Source organism: Coregonus clupeaformis, chromosome 2 (genome assembly GCF_020615455.1).
Source record: "Coregonus clupeaformis isolate EN_2021a chromosome 2, ASM2061545v1, whole genome shotgun sequence".
Taxonomy (NCBI): Eukaryota; Metazoa; Chordata; class Actinopteri; order Salmoniformes; family Salmonidae; genus Coregonus; species Coregonus clupeaformis.
This window is the reverse complement of record NC_059193.1, coordinates 11,563,494-11,589,226: the sequence shown is the minus strand read 5'-3', so window position 1 is coordinate 11,589,226 and position 25,733 is coordinate 11,563,494. Positions and strand designations below refer to the sequence as shown.

Genomic DNA, 25,733 nt, shown 5'->3' with positions numbered 1-25,733 from the left:
AGCGCTAACATTAATAATATGCATGTCAATCTCTCCTGGCTCAAAGTAGAGGAGAGATTGACTTCATCACTACTTGTATTTGTGAGAGGTATTGACATGTTGAATGCACCGAGCTGTCTGTTTAAACTACTAGCTCACAGCTCGGAAACCCATGCATACCCCACAACACATGCCACCAGAGGTCTCTTCACAGTCCCCAAATCCAGAACAGACTATGGGAGGCGAACAGTACTACATAGAGCCATGACTAAATGGAACTCTATTCCACATCAAGTAACTCATGCAAGCAGTAAAATCAGATTTAAAAAACAGATTAAAATACACCTTATGGAACAGCAGGGACTGTGTAGAGACACACAGGCACAGACACACACATACACACACCTGATAACATACGCACTATACACACACGTACACATTGATTTTTGTTGTAGATACAGTACGTGGTAGTAGAGTAGTGGCCTGAGGGCACACACTTAATGGTGTTGTGAAATCTGTAGTGAATGTATTGTAATGTTTTTTAAATTGTATAACTGCCTTAATTTTGCTGGACCCCAGGAAGTGTAGCTGCTGCCTTGGCAGAAACATATGGGGATCCATAATAAACCCCAGGGAGAGTAGCTGCTGCCTTGGCAGAACTAATGGGGATCCATAATAAACCCCAGGGAGAGTAGCTGCTGCCTTGGCAGAACTAATGGGGATCCATAATAAACCCCAGGAAGAGTAGCTGCTGCCTTGGCAGGAACTAATGGGGATCCATAATAAACCCCAGGAAGAGTAGCTGCTGCCTTGGCAGGAACTAATGGGGATCCATAATAAACCCCAGGAAGAGTAGCTGCTGCCTTGGCAGAACTAATGGGGATCCATAATAAACCCCAGGAAGAGTAGCTGCTGCCTTGGCAGAACTGATGGGGATCCATAATAAACCCCAGGAAGAGTAGCTGCTGCCTTGGCAGGAACTAATGGGGATCCATAATAAACCCCAAGAAGAGTAGCTGCTGTCTTGGCAGGAACTAATGGGGATCCATAATAAACCCCAGGAAGAGTAGCTGCTGCCTTGGCAGGAACTAATGGGGATCCATAATAAATACAAATACACACAATTAATGCTAAGATCAGCATCCCCCTCACCAGCGTCCGCTGAATTAATTTGTAGGCCTTCATTCGTCGTGTGTGGTCACTCCTAGGGCGCGAGGCAGAGCTGAGCAGTGGTGCCACTCACAGAGGTATTCTGCAGGAAGAAAAGGAGAGAAGCAGTTAAGGATGGAAAAGAGAGGAGAGCAGTAATTAGACTACACATTACATATGGACAGACCAGAGTTGCAAGAGATGGCCTATAATGAAAGCAAATCACAGGTCTGTAGTAAATCAAGTTTTACCCAAATGTCTGGCAGTGAGTCATGTAGGTGTCCATGGTCGTCAAGGAGTAAGCTCAGGGCCTTTCATAGACCCATTTAAAGCATGTTATTGTCCCTTGACCCCTTGATGACCCACACAAATGATAGGGCTGATTTTTTTTAATGGATGAAACCACCACTGAACATAATTTGTCATATACTGAATTAAACTGTTCTTGTTTTAAATAAACTCGGGATTTGTCATTTTGAAAATATTGAAGGATGAGATAAGGGCATGGGGGAACGCAAGATGTGCGTATTTGCCTTGCACCTGCAGCAAGCCAACGCGCATCCATTTGTGGCGCGAGATTTCAATCGGAAGGGATCAAAGGCGCGGTGCAAATGTTTTGAACTCATTACCTCTCTGACAGTCATTGACGAAACTCGGCACCTCTTTCACACATTAGACGACACCTGTGTCATCTCTGCTAGGGAAGGGAACTCTCGATGAAGATGATGAAAAATATACAACAGGTGAATTTGTTGAAATATAAAGATAAACCAAAATTAGCCGTTATCTCTGGTCTAGTTAGCTAGCTAGTCCGTTTTTACTTTCTTGCGGCTGGCTAGCTAGCGCCACACAACCAACCTCTAAATTAGTACAGGGGATTATTATTTTTTTTACAGCTGCCACAATGTGTCTTTGTCTTTGAGTTTAGTTATCCCAAATAATCGTTTGTTTTGTGTTAGGTTTTACGGTCACTGATGTTGCTGGCCCGTCGGGGGAGGGAACGGCTAAAAAGGTCCTTAGTCGTAGATGGAGGGGGACTACTTGTCCTGTTGTGGGCCACGCCCGGCCAGCCACCCAGCGGCCAGGTGGTCAACTGCACAGGTATGGACAGGTCTGAATTACCTAGAAGCGTTTATAAATCATTTAAAAAACACAAGGTTAGACTAGCAGTGGGTCTAGCTAATGTCTTCTTTGTACAGTTGCAGCTGCAGGACCCTGGTGCTCAGGAGTCCCAGTGGAAGAAGTCCAACAAGGTGGGTTCTGAACTACAAAGTGTATGAATAGTTTAGACACATGGTAGTACTTATATTACACAGAAGGTTGAGATAAATTGGTCCTGTTTTGGGTGATTTGGGGTCTCACACACACACACACACACACACACAATCAACTCACAACTGTGCCAGCAGCTTTGTGCATAGGCTCTTTAGTATATGTGCCAAGTCATGCCCTTTAATGTGTCTTGGCTTTCTGCCTGTTTGCCAACTGAGTTCCTGTGTTTATCTTCCTCTCTAATGGATTTTTTTCAGAGTTCTGTCAGAGACTGGACCCCTCTGCCTCCCCCTGCCCTGCCCCTGACCCAGAGGAACTGTGTGCTTTCACCGAAATCTACGGCCCTCTCCACTTCCTTCTCTCCCTCCAGGTGGGTGAACTACAGTACCCACCAGGCTCAGCCACATGTACACCCCATTGGTCAGTAAGTCAGTTGACAATAGACAAAAGATTATCTCCACAAAATAGTGTACTGCACAATTTTAATTTCAGCCACCACACAGAGCACAGTGGGCAAACTGAAATAACACCTCTCTCAGTGGAAAGGTGTGACACTGAGTGGTGTATGTGACTCTGTGTCTTTTATTCTCCAGAACAGTGAGGTGAACCTGGACAGGTGTAAGGTGCGGTCACACACAGAGGGCTTCTTGCACAAACTGAGCCTGACCAACGCAGGGGTGAAAATTCACCTCAAATTGGAATTGGAAGGAGAAACATACCAGCGAATCTTTAGGTAATATTCTCCTTCTATTATTATTACTGCCACTGAATATGTTTAATGTGTGTGAGTATTGTGGAATAATATTATGTTATTAATGTGTTTTACTCTGTTTTTTCTTAGTGGAAAGGCAGAGAGACTTGCCCTGAAGGACCAGACTGTGATCATGGACGTTACTTCTTCTATCATGCAGTCAGCATTACTCCGATGCCTCTTGTCATCGTATAGGTTGGAGAGACAGTTGACCTCTGTCATTCACAGTACATCATATTGTAATTATGTGTCTGTGGCGTATGTGTGTGTGTGTGTGTTGGTCCTGCAGGCCTCCCATGTCAGTGGGAGCAGGCCCGTGGTGCCAGCGAGGCCATCCTGTATTAGGAGGTGGGTTGCCTCTACTTATCCCGCCTGAGGCCATGGAGAGAGGCCTGTATGGGGAGTTGAACCTCCTACTAGTCACAGTTCTCACCCCATGTGTGTTGCAATACCCCAACCTGGCAACCAGAGTCACACGCATGCAGATATCCTTGATCTATCACGTCACACACACACACCCCTTCACTCTCATTCCTGTGTTATGTCTTGTGTGTTATGTGTTGATATCCCCTTGCCTTGGGGGCTAGTTGTTTAGATAAGGCCATTTGAAAGATGTCTGAGTAGTGACAGTAGACCCTTATTTCCTACTGAACCATCAGTCTTTAACCGCAGTCGTACGTGCTGCTGTACAGCCCCAGTAACCTTCCCCTGCTGGGGCCCTCAGCCTTCCTACAGCAGCTGCCTGCCTGTCTGGCCCTGGAGGGGCTGACCTGTACCCCAACACACTCCACCACCTCAGGTACTGGGATGAGCAAAATATTCAATCATATATCACGTTTGATTTGTTTATCTAGTGATGATAAAGTGTTTTATTATAAATAAATACAATCTAAGTATAATGTTATAACATAGATACAACATAAAACGTATCCTGATGCACAGGTAAACACCACTCCTTGCAGTGAGGGATTGAGTCAGAATTTGGACAATTGTTTGCATTCACCAATGACTGTAGATGGGGCATTAAAAACATTTCCATAATTTAGCATTGAGTAGGCATGATTATGCAAAGAGGCGTTTGTTGCATGTAGCCTATTATTATCATCAGACCTAAATATGACCTAAATATTTAGAAATGTTTACATTCTGAAATGCCATCCACTGAACACGGCTTGTTATGCATTATAATGTTCAGACCAGAGCCTTGCTGACAAGCTAATCATAATGTTCAGACCAGAGCCTTGCTGACAAACTAATTTAGTGTGTGATGACGCATCCATCTGCTAATTTCAAACAAAGTCATTCTTTCAACACTATCTTACCATTAACATTACCTTGCTACCACCTCTCAACAGATCCCCTCTGCAGTGACACTGTGTACAGTATAGACAGAGCACAGTGTCAGGAAACTGAGCCAGAATGGATCCCCGCTGTGGATCAGACCCTCTCTCTGTTCCTGTTCCTCCAGCACAGTGACCCCTTCCACTCCCAGCTCTCTGACTTCATGGGTGAGGAAATAAACTCAACAAACAAAACCTCTGCTTTAGTTACCCTGACTGAAGAAGATGTGGTTCACTCAACAATCAAATGAGTCTGTGTCTTACCACAGGCTTGACTCAAAGTTTCAACACAAAAATATTTAACATGCAGTTACAGCTCACTGTGCTCAGGAGATAGGAAGCAGACCACAGTCAACCTCCTGTTTATCAAATTGTGATTAATTGAGACTTCATGAGTAACACCCACTGGAATTAGAAGAGGAGGCTGTAGTCCCGTGTAGCTCAGTTGGTAGAGCATGGCGTTTGCAACGCCAGGGTTGTTGGTTCGATTCCCACGGGGGGCCAGTATGAAAATGTATGCACTCACTAACTGTAAGTCGCTCTGGATAAGAGCGTCTGCTAAATGATGTAAATGTATATTTTTGGTTACTCAAAGACCACAATTATGAAGTTACCACACCCTTTGAGCGACCGCATTGACCATATGTTTTTTCTTCTTCTTCATATCATGGATTCTGACATTAGCCATTTGGTAGTTCAATCAAAGGTCACATCGAAAACATCCAATGACATGGTATCCAAACTCAGCAAAGAAGTTGTTTAGCTCATGGTCTCATCTCAAGGTTTCATGTCTCCCTGCAGCCAGTGAGGAGCTGTTAGAGCTCCACCTGGAGGATGTGTTGAGGTACAACAGGGAGGCGGTGACAGCAGCCCTGAACACACTGCTGCAGAGCACACTGAAAGACCAGCAGCAGAGAGACAAGGCAAGCACTCGGAGTCTATACACACTCACTCACTTACACACACAGGCACACTCACTCACTTACACACACACACACACACACACACTCACACAGACACAAAAGGCAAGCACTCTGGCTCTATATACAAACAAAAATTCACTATCAGAGATCCTCTTCTAATCATGATGTATATTATATTTCCCACAACTATGTACGTTTGGATGACTGTCTGTCGATCTGTCTGCCTGCCTGTCAATCTGTCTGCTTGCCTGTCGCTCTGTCTGTGTCGGTCTGCCTGTCGATCTGTCTGCCTGCCTGTCGATCTGTCTGCCTGCCTGCCTGCCTGTCAGGCTCAGGAGAAGATGTGCTCTGCCCTGGGGGTGATGCTGAGATCTATATGCTGTGTGGTGAGCAGCAGCACCAACATGGAGTTCAGAGCTGCCTGTCTGGACCGCATGATGGTAGCTACATAACTCCTGCAATTACTGTACTGTGGCAGAGCCTGAACAATACATTTAGATTGATTTCACTACTTTTCTTAACAGTATGTGACTGGTGACTGCGTGTGTGTGTGCGGGTGTGTGCATTTGTGTGTACGAATCGTGTGTGCGTACATGCATGTGGTGTGTTTGTGTGTGTGTGTGTGTTTTAGGTGCAGGACACCTATGAGCTGTCAGCCTCTCTCCATGAGTCTCTACAGAGAGTCACAGCTGGCTGTGTAGTGCCTAGTCGCAGGTGTTACTGGGGACAGGTCAGTGGGATATCAACCTGGGTGTTGAGTTGAGTGTGACACAAGTGGAGTTCAGTGTATTCTGCTAGGGCCCTGTGTTTTGCGCAAACATGTGACATAGCAAGATTTTATCCTGTATTTTGTTAGATTCTAAGTTCTGGTACAAATTTAGACGGACTCCAAGGGTAAGCTCAAACTAGATGTATTACACCCTGCAGGATGCTGCCACTACATAACACAACATACAAGTCACACAATCACATACAGTGGTGTGAAAAAGTGTTTGCCCCCTTCCTGATTTGTTATTTGTTTGCATGTTTTTCACACTTAAATGTTTCAGATCATCAAACAAATGTAAATATTAGTCAAAGATAACACAAGTAAACACAAAATGCAGTTTTGAAATGAAGGTTGTTATTATTAAGAGAAAACAAAATCCAAACCTACATGGCCCTGTGTGAAAAAGTGTTTGCCCCCCCTTTTATAACACAACTCAACTGTGGTTTATCACACCTGAGTTCAATTCTTCTAGCCACACCCAGGCCTGATTACTGCCACACCTGTCTCAATCAAGGAATCACTTAAATAGGACCTGCCTGACAAAGTGAAGTAGACAAAAGATCCTCAAAAGCTAGACACCATGCCGAGATCCAAAGAAATTCAGGAACAAATGAGAAAGAAAGTAATTTAGATCCATCAGTCTGGAAAAGGTTATAAAGCCATTTCTAAAGCTTTTGGACTCCAGCGAACCACAGTGAGAGCCATTATCCACAAATGGCGAAAACATGGTGTCACGATCGTCAGGGAGAGAAGTAGACCAATGCGCAGCGTGATGAATGAACATGTTACTTTATTATATTAAAGCACGAACAAAAACAATAAACGACTCGTGAAGTCCACGGTGACAGTGACCGAACACGGAACAAGAACCCACAAACACAAAAGGAAAACAGACAGTATAAATATGGCTCCCAATCAGAGACAACCAGCCAACAGCTGACACTCGTTGCCTCTGATTGGGAGTCACTCAGGCCAACATAGAAATACACAACCTAGAACCCCCAACATAGAAATAGAACACATAGAATGAACACACCCTGGCTCAACATATAGAGTCCCAGAGCCAGGGTGTGACACATGGAACAGTGGTGAACCTTCCCAGGAGTGGCCGGCCGACCAAACTTACCCCAAGAGTGCAGCGACGACTCATCCAAGAGGTCACAAAAGACCCCACAACAACATCCAAAGAGCTGCAGGCCTCACTTGCCTCAGTTAAGGTCAGTGTTCATGACTCCACCATAAGAAAGAGACTGGGCAAAAATGGCCTGCATGGCAGAGTTCCAAGACGAAAACCACTGCTGAGCAAAAATAACATTAAGGCTCGTCTCATTTTTGCCAGAAAACATCTTGATGATCCCCAAGACCTACTCTGTGGACTGACGAGACAAAAGTTGAACTTTTTGGAAGGTGTGTGTCCCATTACATCTGGCGTAATAGTAACACCGCATTTCAGAAAAATAACATCATACCAACAGTAAAATGTGGTGATGGTCTGGGCCTGTGTCGTAGTTTGATTCGTAGATTGGTCTGACTAAAATGTTGTGCAAGACCCATTTGTGTTAGGAGCTTGTTTTCAATAAATGCTGTTCCAGGTCAGAGAACAAAGGATAGAGAAGAGCAGCCATATCTTGTCACCAGATGGCCTAGTCTTGCAGGAGTGCGATAACAGGACGACACCCACGCCTCAAGGCCCCAACCACCAGATCCTCCTCACGAGTTCTTTGACACACAAACATTTCATTTGCACGCACACTCATTCTCAACTCCCCACGAGTTCTTTGACACACAAACATTTCACTGTGCACGCACACTCAAACTCCACTCCCCTGTCTACTGGTCGGGTGCCAAGGGCAGAGGACTCTGCCGTGCACCAATGGGGCTTCTACTCTGGACAGAGCAGACCCGCCTCCTACGCCTCTGGAACCAATCGAGGGACTAGGAGAAGAATCCCTCCCTTTATGTTACATTGTATAAAGTAATGCTGTAAACTCTGTTTAAACATCCTTCTCAGCTGACACTATTAGAGTGCCATATGATTAGGTCCATGCATGTTAATTAGCAGGATTCCATGCATGTTAACTAACAGTACAAGATATCTCTGTGTTTAATAAACTGCCTTTTGCTTAAGCAAATTCCTCTCTGTCTAGCGTCGTTGGTTTGTACTCCCTCTCCATATAATTTAGTTCACCAACAAATGTTTTGCTGCTTCAGGACCTGGAAGACTTGCTGTGATAAATGGAACCATGAATTCTGAAGGAGAATGTCCGGCCATCTGTTCGTGACCTCAAGCTGAAGCGAACTTGGGTTCTGCAGCAGGACAATGATCCAAAACACACCATCAAGTCCACCTGTGAATGGCTGAAGAAAAACAAAATGAAGACTTTGGAGTGGCCTAGTCAAAGTCCTGACCTGAATCCTATTGAGATGCTGTGGCATGACCTTAAAAAGGCAGTTCATGCTCAAAACCCTCCAATGTGCCTGAATTACAACAATTCTGCAAAGGATAGTGGGCCAAAATTCCTCCACAGCGCTGTAAAAGACTCATTGCAAGTTATCGCAAACGCTTGATAGCAGTTGTTGCTGCTAAGGGTGGCCCAACCAGTTATTAGGTTGTAGGGGGCAATCACTCTTTCACACAGGGCCATGTGGGTTTGGATTTTGTTTTCCCTTAATAATAACAACCTTCATTTCAAAACTGCATTTTGTGTTTACTTGTGTTATCTTTGACTAATATTTAAATTAGTTTGATCTGAAACATTTAAGTGTGACAAACATGCAAACAAATAAGAAATCAGGAAGGGGGCAAACACTTTTTCACACCACTGTATTTATACCTTCCAACTAGGCGGAGTCATCTCCTTGTATGTCTAAGATAAACAGTCATTCTCTGTTGCTGGGCAGGAACTAAGTCTGTTCCTCTTACTGGTATTGTCTTGGCCCGGCCTTAACCCAAAACTTTCGTGGGCCCGGGATGTGTGTGTGTGTGTGTGAGATAAGGCTTCAGTTGGAGTGTTGTTGGGTTGGGCCCCTCTGGCCCACATCCCGGAGGTTTCTTGTCCTCACCTCGACCTCCATGTTGAGTTCCACATCTCTCCTGACCCTAGTTCCACAGAGACTAGTCTAGCTTATCAGGAACTGAGACTCGACTGTGGCCCTTTACCTACTCCCTTCGAAATGTTAATATACAGAAAAGCATGAACACGTCTGGACAAACACACTTTCTGGACTTTCCCTTGTCACTGCAATAACACACGCTCCAACATCCTAACCAATAACAAGTTAGTACTACTAATCAAACTGATTATACAGGTATACAAGTTATTACTAATCAGGTTGATTATACAGGTATACAAGTTATTACTAATCAGGCTGATTATACAGGTATACAAGTTATTACTAATCAGGCTGATTATACAGGTATCCATGGCTCAATATGCAATTAAAACATGCTCAAGTCAGACTAGTCCTTATAAAAAAAAAAATAGAATTACAACAAAAATTAAAGCAATGGTCTGAGGATTGTCTTGGACCATCTGACATAAAAAGGAAGGTGGACAGTTTGATGAAAAAGCTTTAAATAAAGGTTAAAATCCAGGCATTTCATATGATTGCACAAAACACAGGGCCCTAAATGACACCAGACCCTCAGCTGAACTTCAGTGATGGCGGCAGGTAGCTTAGTTGTGCCAGTAACCGAAAGGTCGCTGGTTCTAATCCCCGAGCCGACTAGGTAAAAAATCTGTCGATGTGCCCTTGAGCAAGGCACTTAACCCTAATTGCTCCTGTAAGTCACTCTGGATAAGAGCGTCTGCTAAAATGTAAATGTAAAATATTATCTTTACTTATGATAGAGTACCTGTGGAAGTCCACTGATAAATGTTGCCTTGTAAACATTTTATAATATGATGTTGTGTTTATCATGATAAGTGGCCAAGCCTAACACTATGGCTATGTTACTTCTATGAAATGTTCCAGATTGTGCAGGAGCTGAGTTGAGTTCAGTATTATAAATACCCTTGTAGCCGTGGCAATGGTATGTGAGCATATGATTTACTAGTCCTATGTTTACCACTGTGTTCCTTAGGCAGACACACTCACCGGCAGCAGACCTTCCAAGAACTATGCAAGTGGGAATGAAATCTGAACATGCTGACATTTTCGTTCTCTTGTGTCATAACAGTCAATTTATTGTATTTGTTGTGATATTTATAATAATAAAAAATAATATACCATTTAGCAGACGCTTTTATCCAAAGCGACTTACAGTCATGCGTGCATACATTTTTTGTGTATGGATGGTCCCGGGGATCGAACCCACTACCTTGGCGTTACAAGCGCGTGCTCTACCAGCTGAGCTACAGAGGACCACATGAAGTGCAATGTAAATATGTATGTTTATATGATATTAATTTAAATTAAAACAGGAAGACACACCGAGACATTGTTTTTGCCATTTATTTATTTATTTTATGGATTAAAACATTAAGCCCCACTATCAAAAGAAGAAGGAGATGGCAGTGCAGCTTGGCAAATACCCCTAGCTTCTCTTGGTTTTGTGGCTCTGGTTTGATATGCGACGAAATTTCGTGGCAAAATAAAATCGATGAGAAGTGTGGGAAATTATTCTCTTATATTTTAGATGTGCTGTTAGCTTAATAAGAAAGCATTAATGATTAAACATAATAGGTTTGTGCTGTACTGATATAGACTGTTTAACATAACAAGCTGTGATTAATGTGGGGAACTATTAGGGGGTAGGCTGAGATAAGGCTTGTGTCTCACACAGACACAAACACTGCCTCTTTGTTAGACCGCTCAAGGACATGTGTTCTGCTACAAAGATGTCTATGGGTGCTGACTCTCTGGACAAGTTGCAAAACAACTAAAAACCTGGCAACAGTGAAGCGCCAAGGGCCTGGGACCAGCCTGTGCGCCAACGATAGGCTGAGTAAGTCTAAACCACGCTCAGTCTCTACTCTGATAGGCCAGCAGGGAGCGGGAACTATCTCTGTCAGAGTATTTAAAGAAGAACTTATAACAATGGACCAGTTCTCTGACTGCCCTGCGTGGTTTTTCAGTGGACCCGTATATACGAACATCATATTTACCATTGAAGTGTTTTGCATTAATTAAAATACTAGTCTATTTTAGAAGACGTGTATTGACCTCTTTTTGTTCCAATACCAGATTTGAATTGACGCAACTTAACAGAAGTGTACGGGAAAAGTAATTGTAGTTTGCCAGCCGCTGTTGTTATTGATGAAGTTATCGGTGTACGTCATATAATTGTTAGCTATTCGTCTTTTAGTTGATTGTTCGCATATTTGGGAATCATTATATTAATGATGTCGGAAGTGGTATCAATGCTGTCAAAATAGCTAGCTAGCAGGCTTAGAAACTATCACAACCTTAGCAGCAGGTGGCTGATCTCTCTTGCTAGCTAGATATGTTTATTTGTAGTTGTTTCTTATTAGATATTGCACACGTTAATTAGCATAGTTAATTTGTAAAACAATGGCATCAGTAAATACAGACAGCATCAAATCGGAGCTGGAAATGTTCGACATTGCTTGTGGAGACGACGACATAATATTGGACAAGAGTAAGTTATATTTTCTTCTGGCCTCACTCTTGTCCCATTTAGCTAGCTAACAAACTTGCTTTGCAAATGTTTTGTTAGCCAAATGGCCAGTGATATTGGCTTACTCTTGTAACATTTGTTGCAAATTCTCTACTTCTCCCAGTGTTGGAGCAGTGTTTGCAACACTGCCACAGAGATAGGGGGGTGAGATAGTCCTGGAGTGGGTGTGGCTTTCAGCACCACCAAGGGAGGATTGAAACTCTGTTTGAACACACTGGAGCATGAGGTGGGAGAAAGAAGGACCCATGACCCCTCTCTCTGTGGCTTGGTGTTTGTTGTTGCATGTCTGATCTTGGTGTGCTGCAGGTTCTAAACAAGAAAAACAAGGCCAAACCGGGCTTCGCAACGCGAGAGGAATCACACAACAGAACCATTACATTTACATTTACATTTACATCATTAAGCAGACGCTCTTATCCAGAGCGACTTACAAATTGGTGCATTCACCTTATAGCCAGTGGGATAACCAGTTTGACTGGGCTGAGCGGGAACTGTGCTTTCCGCAGAGGTAGGGGAGCCAGCAGGCCAGAGGTGGATGAACGCAATGCCCTCGTTTGGGTGTAGGGACTGATCAGAGCCTGAAGGTACGGAGGTGCCGTTCCCCTCACAGCTCCGTAGGCAAGCACCATGGTCTTGTAGCAGATACGAGCTTCTACTGGAAGCCAGTGGAGTGTGCGGAGGAGCGGGGTGATGTGAGAGAACTTGGGAAGGTTGAACACCAGACGGGCTGCGGCATTCTGGATGAGTTGTAGGGGTTTAATGGCACAGGCAGGGAGCCCAGCCAACAGCGAGTTGCAGTAGTCCAGACGGGAGATGACAAGTGCCTGGATTAGGACCTGTGCCGCTTCCTGTGTAAGGCAGGGTCGTACTCTCCGAATGTTGTAGAGCATGAACCTACAGGATCGGGTCACCACCTTGATGTTAGCGGAGAACGACAAGGTGTTGTCCAGGGTAACGCCAAGGCTCTTCGCACTCTGGGAGGAGGACACAACAGAGTTGTCAACTGTGTTGGCGAGATCATGGAACGGGCAGTCCTTCCCCGGGAGGAAGAGCAGCTCCGTCTTGCCAAGGTTCAGCTTGAGGTGGTGATCCGTCATCCATACTGATATGTCTGCCAGACATGAGAAAAGAAAGAAGGGATACTGGTCTGTAGTTGTTGACATCAGAGGGATCAAGTGTTGGTTTTTTTGAGAAGGGGTGCAACTCTCGCTCTCTTGAAGACGGAAGGGACATAGCCAGCAGTCAAGGATGAGATGGACCATGGAGATCAACTGTCTGCAGGACCTGTATCCTCTACAGTTTACACACACAATCTCTATCTCAGTGTTATGTTTCTCTTAGGATTTCTGAATAACTATTTATCAATGTGTGTTTGTACAGTGGGGGGAAAAAGTATTTAGTCAGCCACCAATTGTGCAAGTTCTCCCACTTAAAAAGATGAGAGAGGCCTGTAATTTTCATCATAGGTACACGTCAACTATGACAGACAAAATGAGAAATAAATATCCAGAAAATCACATTGTAGGATTTTTTATGAATTTATTTGCAAATTATGGTGGAAAATAAGTATTTGGTCAATAACAAAAGTTTCTCAATACTTTGTTATATACCCTTTGTTGGCAATGACACAGGTCAAACGTTTTCTGTAAGTCTTCACAAGGTTTTCACACACTGTTGCTGGTATTTTGGCCCAGTCCTCCATGCAGATCTCCTCTAGAGCAGTGATGTTTTGGGGCTGTCGCTGGGCAACACGGACTTTCAACTCCCTCCAAAGATTTTCTATGGGGTTGAGATCTGGAGACTGGCTAGGCCACTCCAGAACCTTGAAATGCTTCTTACGAAGCCACTCCTTCATTCCCCCCGGGCGGTGTGTTTGGGGTCATTGTCATGCTGAAAGACCCAGCCACGTTTCATCTTCAATGCCCTTGCTGATGGAAGGAGGTTTTCACTCAAAATCTCACGATACATGGCCCCATTCATTCTTTCCTTTACACGGATCAGTCGTCCTGGTCCCTTTGCAGAAAAACAGCCCCAAAGCATGATGTTTCCACCCCCATGCTTCACAGTAGGTATGGTGTTCTTTGGATGCAACTCAGCATTCTTTGTCCTCCAAACACGACGAGTTGAGTTTTTACCAAAAAGTTCTATTTTGGTTTCATCTGACCATATGACATTCTCCCAATCCTCTTCTGGATCATCCAAATGCACTCTAGCAAACTTCAGACGGGCCTGGACATGTACTGGCTTAAGCAGGGGGACACGTCTGGCACTGCAGGATTTGAGTCCCTGGCGGCGTAGTGTGTTACTGATGGTAGGCTTTGTTACTTTGGTCCCAGCTCTCTGCAGGTCATTCACTAGGTCCCCCGTGTGGTTCTGGGATTTTTGCTCACCGTTCTTGTGATCATTTTGACCCCACGGGGTGAGATCTTGCGTGGAGCCCCAGATCGAGGGAGATTATTTTTTTCTCTCAATTTGTCTGTCATAGTTGACGTGTACCTATGATGAAAATTACAGGCCTCTCTCATCTTTTTAAGTGGGAGAACTTGCACAATTGGTGGCTGACTAAAAACTTTTTCCCCACTGTATGTATAACAGTTAGAACAATACAGGACTCTGTCTGGTGGTGTCCCTTAACTTCGCCTTTCCAGAATCAAAGCTGAAGAAGAAGAGGAGAGTCTTCTGGACTCCTATTCCAACCCAGCTAAGGTATTTTACATGTACTCACCGGCCAGTTTATTAGGTACACTCCTCTAGTACCGGGTTGGACCCTCCTCCTCCCCCTTTACCTCCAGTGGTGTACCTAATAAACTGGCCGGTGAGTGTATGTCTTTGTGCAAATGCTCCTTTTGGTGAGTTGTCTGTTTGTTGATATTGTATGTGCTGTACAAAGCATTATCTCTGCTCTGTGTGTTTTTAGGCATCTCAGAAGCGTGCACCGAACACCCCAGAACACCCCAAGTGTAGGTAGGTTAGTGGTTAAGAGTGTTGTGCCAGTAACCGAAAGGTCGCTCGTTCTAATCCCCGAGCCGGCTAGGTGAAAAACCTGTCTGTGCCCTTGAGCAAGGCACTTAACCCTAATTGCTCCAGTAAGTCGCTCTGGATAAGAGCGTCTGCTAAATGACGTAAATGTAAGAGGAGAGCAGCTCTCATAGCCAGCCCTGGCCTGCTGCTGTCCCCAGCCAGCTTCTCCCCCAAGTACACCACACACAACTACATACATGGATACAACGCTACAATAATCTGTGAATACACACCCACTCACCCTTGCCTTATCCCCAAATGTTGTCTCCTCTCTGCAGCGCGACCCCTTCTCAGCGTGGGGGGAGGTGGTGTCTACGTTCGGGGCCGTCCAGGGCACACGTTGGGCAGGGAGGAAAGGGCAGCAGAACTGGGTTCAGCTGGAGCTCCTGGAGGGATCAGAGGACTCTCTGATTAACAACTACAAGTACATGTTCCAAAGGCTGAGGGATGTCCGCAACGGTAGGCAACAAAACTACAACTACGATAGTTATTTAAACATCTTTATTGGATTATACTAACATTGTGATGACACAACTACTTCCTTATTCCTCATCCATCATTCATCTTGACTGTTAGATCAGTAATGTTGTTGGACTTTCCATTACATTTTTTATGTGCTGACGTGAATGTTGTCTTTTGTCTTTGCCAGTGTTGACAGAGAAGATTGAGGAGCTGGGAGAGGAACTGAGGACGAACTTCAACATAGAAGAGTTCTCCCCTGTGTCGCTACCTGCTCAGGTACTTACAAGCACCTCACTCTGCCTCCCAGTCACTCTCACACAGTATGTTCCCTCCATCTCCCTGTTACTTTCACTGCTGTGTGTGTTAACCTCTCTCCTGCTCTCTCTCTGCCTCTGTAGGACAGTGTGACTGTACTGGGACAGGTATGCAGTGACAGTAATGGGAAGCTTAACGCCCAATCAGTGCTGTTGGAGGCGGGGCCTGATCAGGGTGGGCGGCAGGTGACAGTAGACCTGTCTGAACTCAGAGAGTACTCGCTCTTCCCTGGACAGGTGGTCGCCATGGAGGGGATGAATACCTCAGGGAGGAAGTTGGTAGCATCTAAACTATTGGTCAGTGGGATTCCTCTAAAACATCTTTGGTCGATTTCCTGGATCCTGATCAAGCCTATTCCAGGACTAAAAGCACTTTAGACTGAGATTCTCAAGCTGACGGTAGGACTTCATGGAGATTCTCAAGCTGACGGTAGGACTTCATGGAGATTCTCAGGCTGACGGTAGGACTTCATGGAGATTCTCAGGCTGACGGTAGGACTTCATGGAGATTCTCAGGCTGACGGTAGGACTTCATGGAGATTCTCAGGCTGACGGTAGGACTTCATGGAGATTCTCAAGCTGACCGGTAGGAATTCTAACTTCTTGTTTCTCTGTTTGATATGTTCTGTCTCTTAGGGAGTCCCTCTTCCATTCTACTCTAATCCCATCAAACAGGAAATGGACATGGACATTCCTGATGGTAAGGAAGGGAACTATAAGTATACACCACACACACACACACCCTAACGTCCCTGCTCTATCACAGCACCAGAGCAGCTGATGGTAATTGTGGCCTGCGGCCCCTACACCCCCTCTGACGGCCTGACGTTTGATACCCTGGTGGGCCTCATCAACGTCATCGTCATGGACCGCCCCGATGTCTGCATACTGGTCAGTAGAATTTACCTATTTTCATGAGGTAACGCACACACACACTTGCTCTCTGACTGAAGTTTGAATGTTTGTTCCTCACATCTCCTCTCTAACCCACAGCTGGGACCCTTCGTGGACTCCAAACATCAGCAGATAGAGGTACATTTTCCTTCTCTCTGTCTTGGTTACTGACTCTAGAGTTAGTTTTCCATATCTAGGATGTTGACTTGCATTTTCTATCAGAAGTTGATTGTTTTTTCTTTCTTTGACAGAAATCTCTGGTGACCGAGACATTTGATGCCATCTTCTCCAGATGTGTGGGAAGCATCGTGGAAGGCACCAAAGGGTAAATATGACTTTATATTTACCTATCCACTACACACACACACACACACTCACACTCTGCCTCATTTTACCCTCTACATACCGACCACATTAGCTGAAACGCTTCCCTTGCTGTTGTAAACATAGTTCTGCTTCCTCCTCAGAGTTGGATGTCAGTTGATATTTGTTCCCTCCCAGAGAGATGTCCACCATCACTTAATTTACTCACAACACCTTTTCACCCTGCCGAACCTCTGCAAGGACGACGTAAAGGTGAAGTGACCCACATGATGTCATTCAGAACTGAGACACCTGCTGTCACTCAGACAATATAATGTATTATCATACAGGAAAAGAGACATCTTCTGTCATAGAAAAACGGGCATGCCCTACCTCAATAACGTGTTACATTGTTTTTTCATTGGCTGAAAAACAACATGGCTGGTTCACACAGTGGAAACTCACTCGGCCTCGCTCTCTCTTTCCCTCTCTCTCCATCTTTCTCTCTCCCTCTTTCTATCTCTCTCTTCCTCCCTCTCTCTCTGACACACACATTTACAATGACGTTTAAAAAACGTGTATTTTTCACAGGACGTGATCGGCTGCGGATGTGTCAAACCTGGACGCCTGACCAAAGGCCAGGTGGGAAGGACTTACGGCAGGCTGCTCATCCAGAGGAGCTCCATATTGATAGATGGGAAGAGAGTCAGTCCCTGTGTAGCCAGCCAAGTGGTCAAGATCTAACCTGAATTAAAGACTGACTGAAGATTGATTTCTCTCCCTACCTCTCATATCCTCTTCATATTACAAAATTATCTATTCTACAACGACTATTAATGTAGCTATCTGCTTACGGTAATTTCATTGGATAACTTGCTCAGTCCTGTATGTGTTTGGTATTCTTTTGAATCACTCCTTATTTTACAATGGCGTTTTCCTGAGACATGATGTTGGGCACTTCAATGATTATCAGTCATGCATTCAGATTCTCACACTCTTCTTGTCAATAAATAATTGTTTCTCAATCTGCTTATTGTGTTGTATTTATTTTTCAGCTGACATTGTCCAACCGGTGATTTTTCCAATGCAATTTGCTCAAGTTTACATGAGAACGCTCAGAAAGGGACCTTTGTTTTAATAAACTGGAACCCAGCAACACGCGCAGGCGCAGTGGACATTTTGACAACCGCACTGAGCAAACATGGCGGCGGCCGTAGATAGTGTTGTGAAAGTGTAAGTTGTCCTTTATTTTTTAAAGGAGTAGGAGCATGTGACACTTTTAGAGATGTAGGCCCCGACGCAGGAGTTGACACTGTATTGGAAACTATGTAGAAAATGACTGTTTGCCGTCTAGTCTTTACGGCAAAGCGTTGTCTAGCCAACTAGCTATTGTTTCTCTTTGCTAACTAGCTAGCAAGTTTAGCTAGTTATATTAGACAATGCTACAGTTGAAAACGATTGTCCTTTGTTAACTTACTGTAAACTGTTTCAGTACAAGACGTAAATGTATAAACGGTCGACAAAGATTATGGTGTGAATTTAAATTGCACCTAACGTTAACGAATAGCTATGTAGCTAGCTTTATAAATAGGCCCATCGTTCACTGAGACCAGCGTAGCTAGCCTGCCAACAATTCAAGTGCACCTTGACTGCGGTTCGGCATTGTCTACCTACCGTCTCTGTATTGTTCGCTAAAGCAGCCAAGTGTTTTCGTGCATTTGCTCATAACTTTTCGAACATCGTCAATCGGATTCTGTGGGATACACACAGTCATATGGTTTGATTGTTGTAAAACTGTAGCTAGGTGTTATCCTGTAATATTACAGAGAACGGAGTGGTCCTGTACAACTATACAGGATTATTCGTTTTGAAATGGTTAGATTAACCACCATGATCATTTCTAGTCTAGCATGAGTGTGATTGTGTTTTCTTGTTTCAGGCTCGGGGAGCAGTACTATAAGGATGCTATGGAACAGTGCCACAGCTATAACGCCCGTCTGTGTGCGGAGAGGAGCATCCTGATGCCTTTCATCGACTCTCAGACGGGTGTTGCTCAAAGCAACTGCTACATCTGGATGGAGAAGAGACACAGGAGTGCAGGTCTGTAGCGAAGACACACACACATTCACTCTCCCAAAAGCACACTTTAATGATCAACACTTTTTTGGGGGATCAGGCATTGCTCCTGGGCAGCTGTATAGCTATCCGTCTCGACGCTGGAGGAAGAAACGACGATCCCACCCTCCCGAGGACCCCCGTTTGGCCTTCCCCCCTATCAAATCAGGTACAATTCCTCATCCTATGGCTTTTCATTGTTTCTTTATATGTCAGAGGGAATAGTGTGGCCTGTTAGTCTTCTGCCTCAGGCCCTGTGTAGCTCAGTTGGTAGAGCATTGCGCTTGCGACGCCAGGGTTGTGGGTTCGATTCCCACGGGGGGCCATTATGAAAAATGTATGCACTCACTAATTGTAAGTCGCTCTGGATAAGAGCGTCTGCTAAATGACTAAAATGTAAAATGTATTGAATAAGATTGAATAAGCCTCTGTCTCTCTGTGTAGCGGAGCTGGAGCTGGGTCTTAAACGGGATGCCGTGGGAGCGGTGGACGGCAGCAGCCTGGAGGCCCTGCTGAAGGGGGAGCCCCTGGAGAGGAGGGGCCCGCCGGACCCCCGGGCTCCGGAGGACAACCCAGCCACACCTGAACCCGTGGCCGCCATGGTCTCCAGCCACACCTCCTCTGGACGCATCCGCAAGGTTAGATGGGACCTCTGACCTCAGAGATCAATGCACATTTTACAAACAAGGCTCCAGACTCCTAATACCCTTTAAAAAAAGGTTTGACTTGCTCCCAATGGTCTGTCAGTGCACCTGTCTCATCTTGAACTCTACTTTCAGAGGGTGCTGGACCACGATGACTACCTGGATGATCTGGACGATGAGGACTTTGAGGACGAGACCCCAAAGAGACGAGGGAAGGGCAAGTCCAAGGGTCGTGGAGTGGCCAATGGAAAGAAGAAAATGGAGGCAGCCGCTGCAGCCCTGGAGGAGCAGGACAAACCTTACGCCTGTGACAGTGAGTATAGATTTATTTTGATGTAAATTCTGGTGTATTTATGCGTAATGCAAATCCAGTTGTTGATGTGTGTGATGACTTACACCATGATGCTGTGTGTGTTTGCAGTCTGTGGGAAGCGCTATAAGAACCGTCCGGGCCTGAGCTACCACTACACACACTCCCATCTGGCGGAGGAAGAGGGGGAGGACAGAGAGGAGATAGAGTCCCCTCCCCCCCGGCGCCAGCCTGAGGCGCACAAGAGTGAGTCACTGTCTGTAATGATAGCCACTGGAATCACGGTCTACTATAGAGCTGGTCATTTCTATTATAGATCTAGAATCACTCTTGCTTATCTCATGTTACCAGACCTGGGTCAAATGCATGTCTTAATAGTTGAGGTGCGCTTCATTTACTACAACGGAATAGTCCCAAAAGTGAATACCCAAAGCTAAATGAAGCGCACCTCGAGAGCGAGTCAAACTATTACAAAGTTAAAGAGTCACTCTACTCTAGTTTCAGAGGGATGTCAATGTTCTAGGGCAGGTTGAGTGTATTGTCTTTCATTCTCATTGTTCTCTGTCTCCTCTCTTATCTCAGCTCCTAAGAAAGGCCCTAACGGTCTTGCCCTGCCCAACGACTACTGCGACTTCTGTCTGGGAGACTCCGCCCACAACCAGAAGACCGGCCAGTCAGAGGAGCTGGTATCCTGCTCAGACTGCGGACGCTCTGGTACGAACCTCCCACCCATGTCCTACATTTCCATTAAAGGAATAGTTCAGGCAAAATCTATGTTTGTGTCGAATTACCCTTAACTTGAGTTGTGTCTGAAGGATCATAGTGACAGATTCCACAATAATCCATTATTTATTTCTGCCACAGCCAGGAGTTGGCATCGTCAAAATTCATGAATGTAATGTAGTCATCTGGCTCTGTTTCAGTGTTCTGTCTATTTAAACCTATATTTAGCCAGGTTGGTAAGTCATTTAAGAACAGACCTGTGTCTGTCTCCCTTCAGGTCACCCATCCTGCCTGCAGTTCACAGATGTGATGATGGCAGCAGTGAAGACGTATCGCTGGCAGTGTATCGAGTGCAAGTGCTGCAATGTCTGTGGAACCTCAGAGAACGACGTAAGTGCTGCTCCACCCCTGCCTTCTCACACTTCTCATTTTCTGTGTCTCCTCACACACACTGCTTCTGTTTCTCTGTCTGTCAGGACCAGCTGCTGTTCTGTGATGACTGTGATCGAGGATACCACATGTACTGCCTCGACCCTCCTATGACTGAGCCCCCAGAAGGTATGTCACAGTCTAACCACAACTCCTCTTTGACTTCAATGAAGCCCACATTTACTATGTTGATGTTTAACTGGTGAGTTTCCATGTATTAATCTCTCTCTCTCTCTCTCTCTCTACAGGTAGTTGGAGTTGTCACCTTTGCCTGGCGCTGCTGAAGGACAAGGCATCCATATACAAGCAGCAGAGCCTCACCACAGAGGATGAATAGCGGTTAGTTAATAGTATCTTTGGGGCCACCCCAGAGTAACCCACCCTGCCCTCAGCCAGGGGACCCCACCTTACCACCCCACACAACGACAGTAAGCCCCTCACACCCTGGTCCACACCCCTTCAATGACCAGGAGGTAGGGTCTGGGTCTGGTTGGGGACTGGAAAGGAGGGAGTCCTCTCACCACCACCCTGTCGGCAAGCCCTGCCCCTCCCTGTCTCTCCTCCTATCACGGCTGTTAACTCACCCGGACTGTTACACACTCTGCAGAGACCATGTTAGAAAGAAAGGATTAGCATCTCATGCTAACTATTCCCCAACTCAACTCCCCCTCTCCTTTATATAGTGTGGACTGCTAAGACAGGCAGTGTGCTTAATTTGTTGCCAAATTATCTATTTTTACTTGTTAAACAAATAACCAGGTGTATTGATTTATGGATTTCAAAATATGATCACGTTGTTGAGGGATATTAATAGTGGACTTTTGTAGTGAAGTTTTGTCTGTTTACTTCTTTTGGATGTTTTAAAAACATTTTTATCTCAAAGGTTTTCCTGCAACAACAAAAAAACAAAGGAACCTCTGGTGCCAAGGTCCATATGCTGTGTCCCAAATGGCACCCTATTCGCTATATTGTGCACTTCTTTTGACCAGGGTCCAATAGAGTGCCCTTTGGGACGCAACCATAGTCATTCTATCGTGACTGAATCACATTTTACTGCTGGTCTGATTTTTAAACCTAACATTATTGAACATTTGTCAGCTATCATCTTTATGGTTTATGTAGCTGTTCATGTCTGTGCCACAATGAGCGGGGCACATTGCATGCAAACTTGCACCTGTACATGAGTACGAATGCACACATTCACACAATTCTTTAGTTTGTTTCATTATTTTTTTTACATTTTATATATCACTTGATATTCCATGGGGTTGGGGATTTTTTTCTAGTAGAATTTTGTAAAGTACCGGTATATACTAACATCAATGAAAAAAAATAATAATAATACATATTACACAATGTCAGTACTGTATGACCTTTTCTATTTGTTTTAAGTGACATTTAGATTGATTTTCTTTTGTGATATGTTAATGACCTCCGTAATGAGTATTTGTTATGGTAAATAATGTATTTTTATTTACATTTTTTTGGTATTGAAACTGCTTTTGCCCTATTAAAATGTAAATGTATCTGCTAACAAAAATGTCTTGGAAAAAGTGTCTTAGGGAAGTGACAAGGACATATTATAGGAAATCCCCAAGCTTCTGTTCATACTTCAGCAATAGGCACCTCCAAAACTTACAAGAAACTCAGGGAGGGGTGCATTTTGGCTAAATTATGTAAACTATAGAAGGAGGGATGCTGCAAAAGGGATTATTGCACAGACTGTGGTATTGATTGCACTCAACACTCATTCTCTAAACAAAACTGTATGCTCCAAAGTATTTACAGCAATGAAAACAGTGCTATGATAGTGCACTCATCAGTCCAACCGTAAATGAATAGAACGTGCTGAACACATGCAACTACATACATGAAGAGTGATACTACAAGCATATGATGCAGATGATGTATGATAAGCTGAGTATGGCTACTGCTGTGGCACTCCTAAAAGCAATACAATAGTGGGTCTTAAAGGTCTAATGCAGCTGTTTTTTTTATCTCAATATCAAATGATTTATGGGTAACAGTTAAGTACCTAACTGTGGTTGTTTTAAATTAAAATGGTCAAAAAAAGATTTGGAACTCTTATTGGTCTATTAACAAATGATGTCACCATAGAAGGCCAAAACTCCATCCCACTGAAACAGGCTGAAATTTCAGGTGGTCTTTTCAAACCGCTCTTACACTAAAAGGGCATTATAATTGTTTTCACAATTTCAGTGTTATTCCAACCTCATAGTGTGGAAATGTATATAAAACAGGAAAATCACGTTTTTGACTGCACTGGGCCTTTAACACTAAAGAATATGATTCCTCATTGACATTACGTAACTGTAAACTGTAGATAGATTCAATACATTATAAATCCATTGTGTGAAGTGCATGTTCTCAAATAGTCATCTTGGAATATCACACTTTTCTAGTTGCTCTGTATAAAACTATGTAAAAGATCCCGTTTGCAACATTTATCAAAGATCAAATGTGAGGTTTCCCATCAATATAACAATATTCATAACTATGTCTCAGAAATGCAAATGAACCCTAAATACCCGTACACATACAACTGATCAATAAGGTAAACAAGTGAAAACATCACGTCAAATAGTATCATCGTAATCATACTAAAATGTGTGTGAACCTGGCCTACGGTCGCTGTAAGCCGACTGAGCAGAGTAGGAAGATGGCATAGAGCATCATGAGACAGAGACCCAGTCTGCGGTCCAACCACCAACGGTTCAGATGAACAGTCAGGACCTGCAGAGAGAGAGTGATAGAGGAGAAAGTACTGTATACTGTCTGATTTTGTCCAAAAAATATAGACTTTAAGAAATATTACAGTGATACTCACAGTGAGAAACACTGAACCCAACAGCAGAATGACTGAATACACCAGGCCTTTACTGTTGATGAACACCTGCCATCCATAAAAACACTCAAAATCTCTGCATCAGGCAACCTGAAAGGCACAACATCTAGCAGCTTTTTGGTTGATGAACATTTGTCAACCAGAACCACACAGAAACAAATCAACACCAAAAAATATGTCCCTACCACTGATCTGTAGTCGACCACCAGAGTGCGCAGGAACCAAGGGAACCCAAGTCCCAGAAGCACATCGAAGATATTACTGCCAATGGAGTTGGAGACAGCCATGTCCCCCATACCTACAACACATACACCATTGTCCTACAGGAGGGTAGCTCTCCAGGAACAGGGTTGGGCAGTCCTGCTGTAGTCCATACCGTGAGGTAGGAGAAGAGTGCGATCCAGTGTGAAGGTCAGGAGGTACCAGCGGCTCCAGCGAGGCAGGACACAGTTGGGTATGGTACAGCAGAGCAGCAGGCATAGAGGCAATGACACCAGCCAGCGCACACGCTCACAGTGCCCTCCTGAGGACGGAGGGAGCAGCGCCTTGGTTTTCCAATCATCAATCAATCACAAAGTGCAACAGTCGTCCCAAAGAGCTTTACAGTAACCTGACCTCAACCTAAAAAAGAAGCAGCAGCAAGGAACCTTGAGAGGAAGCAGACTCTTATCGTCAGAATATAGCAACAGGTTACTTGTTGAGAGGAACCAGACTCTATCGTCAGAATATAGCAACAGGTTACTTGTTTGTAAATGTGTGTGTAAGGTAACACTCATCTGGCACTATGAAGGGACTGAAGGGGACCACCTCTTCTTCCTCCAGCTCCTCCTCTTCCTCCTCTTTGGGCTGTAACCCCTGTGTTCCCCTCTGGCCCCCCATCCCTGTCTCCGTCCCCCTCCAGTGGCTGCCTCTCACTGTCCCCCGTCCCACCATTCTCTATTCCCCATGTGGCCCAACCGTTCTCCTCCTGGCCCCGAGCACGGATCAACCTCTGCCTCATACCTGGTATATGGACGGTGCCGAGGATAACCGAGGTGGTTATACAAAACAGGGACCAGAAAGTCTGCGACAGAGGTGAGAGCGAGAACTGTCAATCATCATTTCATATAAAACCAGAGAGAACCTCTCATGTATCCTTTAATTTTAGATGCTGTGACTTGATGTGACTACTAGTATGACATTAAAGTATTTTTTTGTTGTTGGTCAATTTGCTTTTTCAACATTGTTATTTTGATTATGACAAATCCATTTTTGTTGATTGTACATTAGGGCAGGCTACCAGAAAAAGGACAATCTGTCCACCACTAGGGGTCAGTGTCGCCTTTATTATGGAATAATCCATGTTAGGAAGCACTGGAAAAAAAGAAATCGGAGCATGTTCAGTAGCTCTGTTCTGTCGTGTCCTCCTCCCCAGTGAGCGCAGGAGGATGAAGCTGCAGAGTGACCTCGTGGAGAGATAAGAGCAGCGATCTGTCACATGAGCTGGACATCAAACCAGGTAAAAACCATTGCTTCATATAATCTAAACTTGCCTAACTGTACACTAACTAACAATGAACCAGCAACTAAACCCAAGCTAACTGTCAACATTGGCCACACTGGCCCTAGCTGACTGCTAACTGTAATTGTTGAACTAATCATAACTGAAATCTGTGTGTGTGTGTGTGTGTGTGTGTGTGTGTGTGTGTGTGTGTGTGTGTGTGTGTGTGTGTGTGTGTGTGTGTGTGTGTGTGTGTGCAGTCCGTCTGTGGAGTGGACATGGAGAGAGCAGTGAGAGCAGCAGAACCTCCAGTCAGGCCAGTAAAGAGAGCGTCGGCAGCAGGGAGAG

At 44.6% G+C, this 25,733-nt stretch overlaps 3 protein-coding genes and 1 pseudogene across 5 annotated transcripts; 3 read left to right on the top strand and 1 right to left on the bottom strand.

Annotated features, from left to right (window-relative positions):
* The first annotated feature begins 1,727 nt into the window (after positions 1–1,727).
* zgc:195212 (DUF4554 domain-containing protein) lies at positions 1,728–10,453 on the top strand. 2 transcript variants are annotated; one of them, XM_041839138.1, is made up of 13 exons: positions 1,728–1,871; positions 2,088–2,229; positions 2,328–2,381; positions 2,658–2,770; positions 2,994–3,133; positions 3,242–3,310; positions 3,441–3,636; positions 3,830–3,950; positions 4,507–4,659; positions 5,293–5,414; positions 5,744–5,854; positions 6,046–6,144; positions 10,268–10,453. In XM_041839138.1, the coding sequence occupies exons 1-13, from the start codon at positions 1,845–1,847 to the stop codon at positions 10,325–10,327; spliced, it is 1,407 nt and encodes a 468-aa protein (XP_041695072.1). In that variant the 5' UTR covers positions 1,728–1,844; the 3' UTR covers positions 10,328–10,453. The 2 variants fall into 2 exon arrangements, with proteins under 2 accessions (XP_041695072.1, XP_041695063.1); XM_041839129.1 differs by having other exon boundaries at positions 3,242–3,346.
* Positions 10,454–11,697: 1,244 nt separating this feature from the next.
* LOC121533319 lies at positions 11,698–17,843 on the top strand (annotated as a pseudogene).
* Positions 17,844–17,971: 128 nt separating this feature from the next.
* LOC121533327 (zinc finger protein ubi-d4) lies at positions 17,972–22,506 on the top strand. Its single transcript, XM_041839159.2, has 10 exons — positions 17,972–18,051; positions 18,758–18,918; positions 18,995–19,102; positions 19,378–19,571; positions 19,713–19,890; positions 19,999–20,133; positions 20,470–20,601; positions 20,888–21,000; positions 21,087–21,168; positions 21,288–22,506. Exons 1-10 carry the CDS (start codon positions 18,020–18,022, stop codon positions 21,374–21,376), a joined length of 1,224 nt encoding a protein of 407 aa, XP_041695093.1. The 5' UTR covers positions 17,972–18,019; the 3' UTR covers positions 21,377–22,506.
* A 773-nt stretch (positions 22,507–23,279) lies between these two features.
* Positions 23,280–24,369, bottom strand: LOC121536801 (sodium/potassium/calcium exchanger 4-like). Of its 2 annotated transcripts, none has more exons than XR_005994901.1 (3): positions 24,091–24,369; positions 23,888–23,995; positions 23,280–23,793 (listed from the first exon to the last, which is right to left on the bottom strand). XR_005994901.1 is itself a non-coding variant. In XM_041844367.1 (3 exons), exons 1-3 carry the CDS (start codon positions 24,199–24,201, stop codon positions 23,683–23,685), a joined length of 288 nt encoding a protein of 95 aa, XP_041700301.1. In that variant the 5' UTR covers positions 24,202–24,369; the 3' UTR covers positions 23,280–23,682. The 2 variants fall into 2 exon arrangements, 1 of the variants encoding a protein (XP_041700301.1); XM_041844367.1 differs by having other exon boundaries at positions 23,888–23,953.
* Between the last annotated feature and the right edge of the window lie 1,364 nt (positions 24,370–25,733).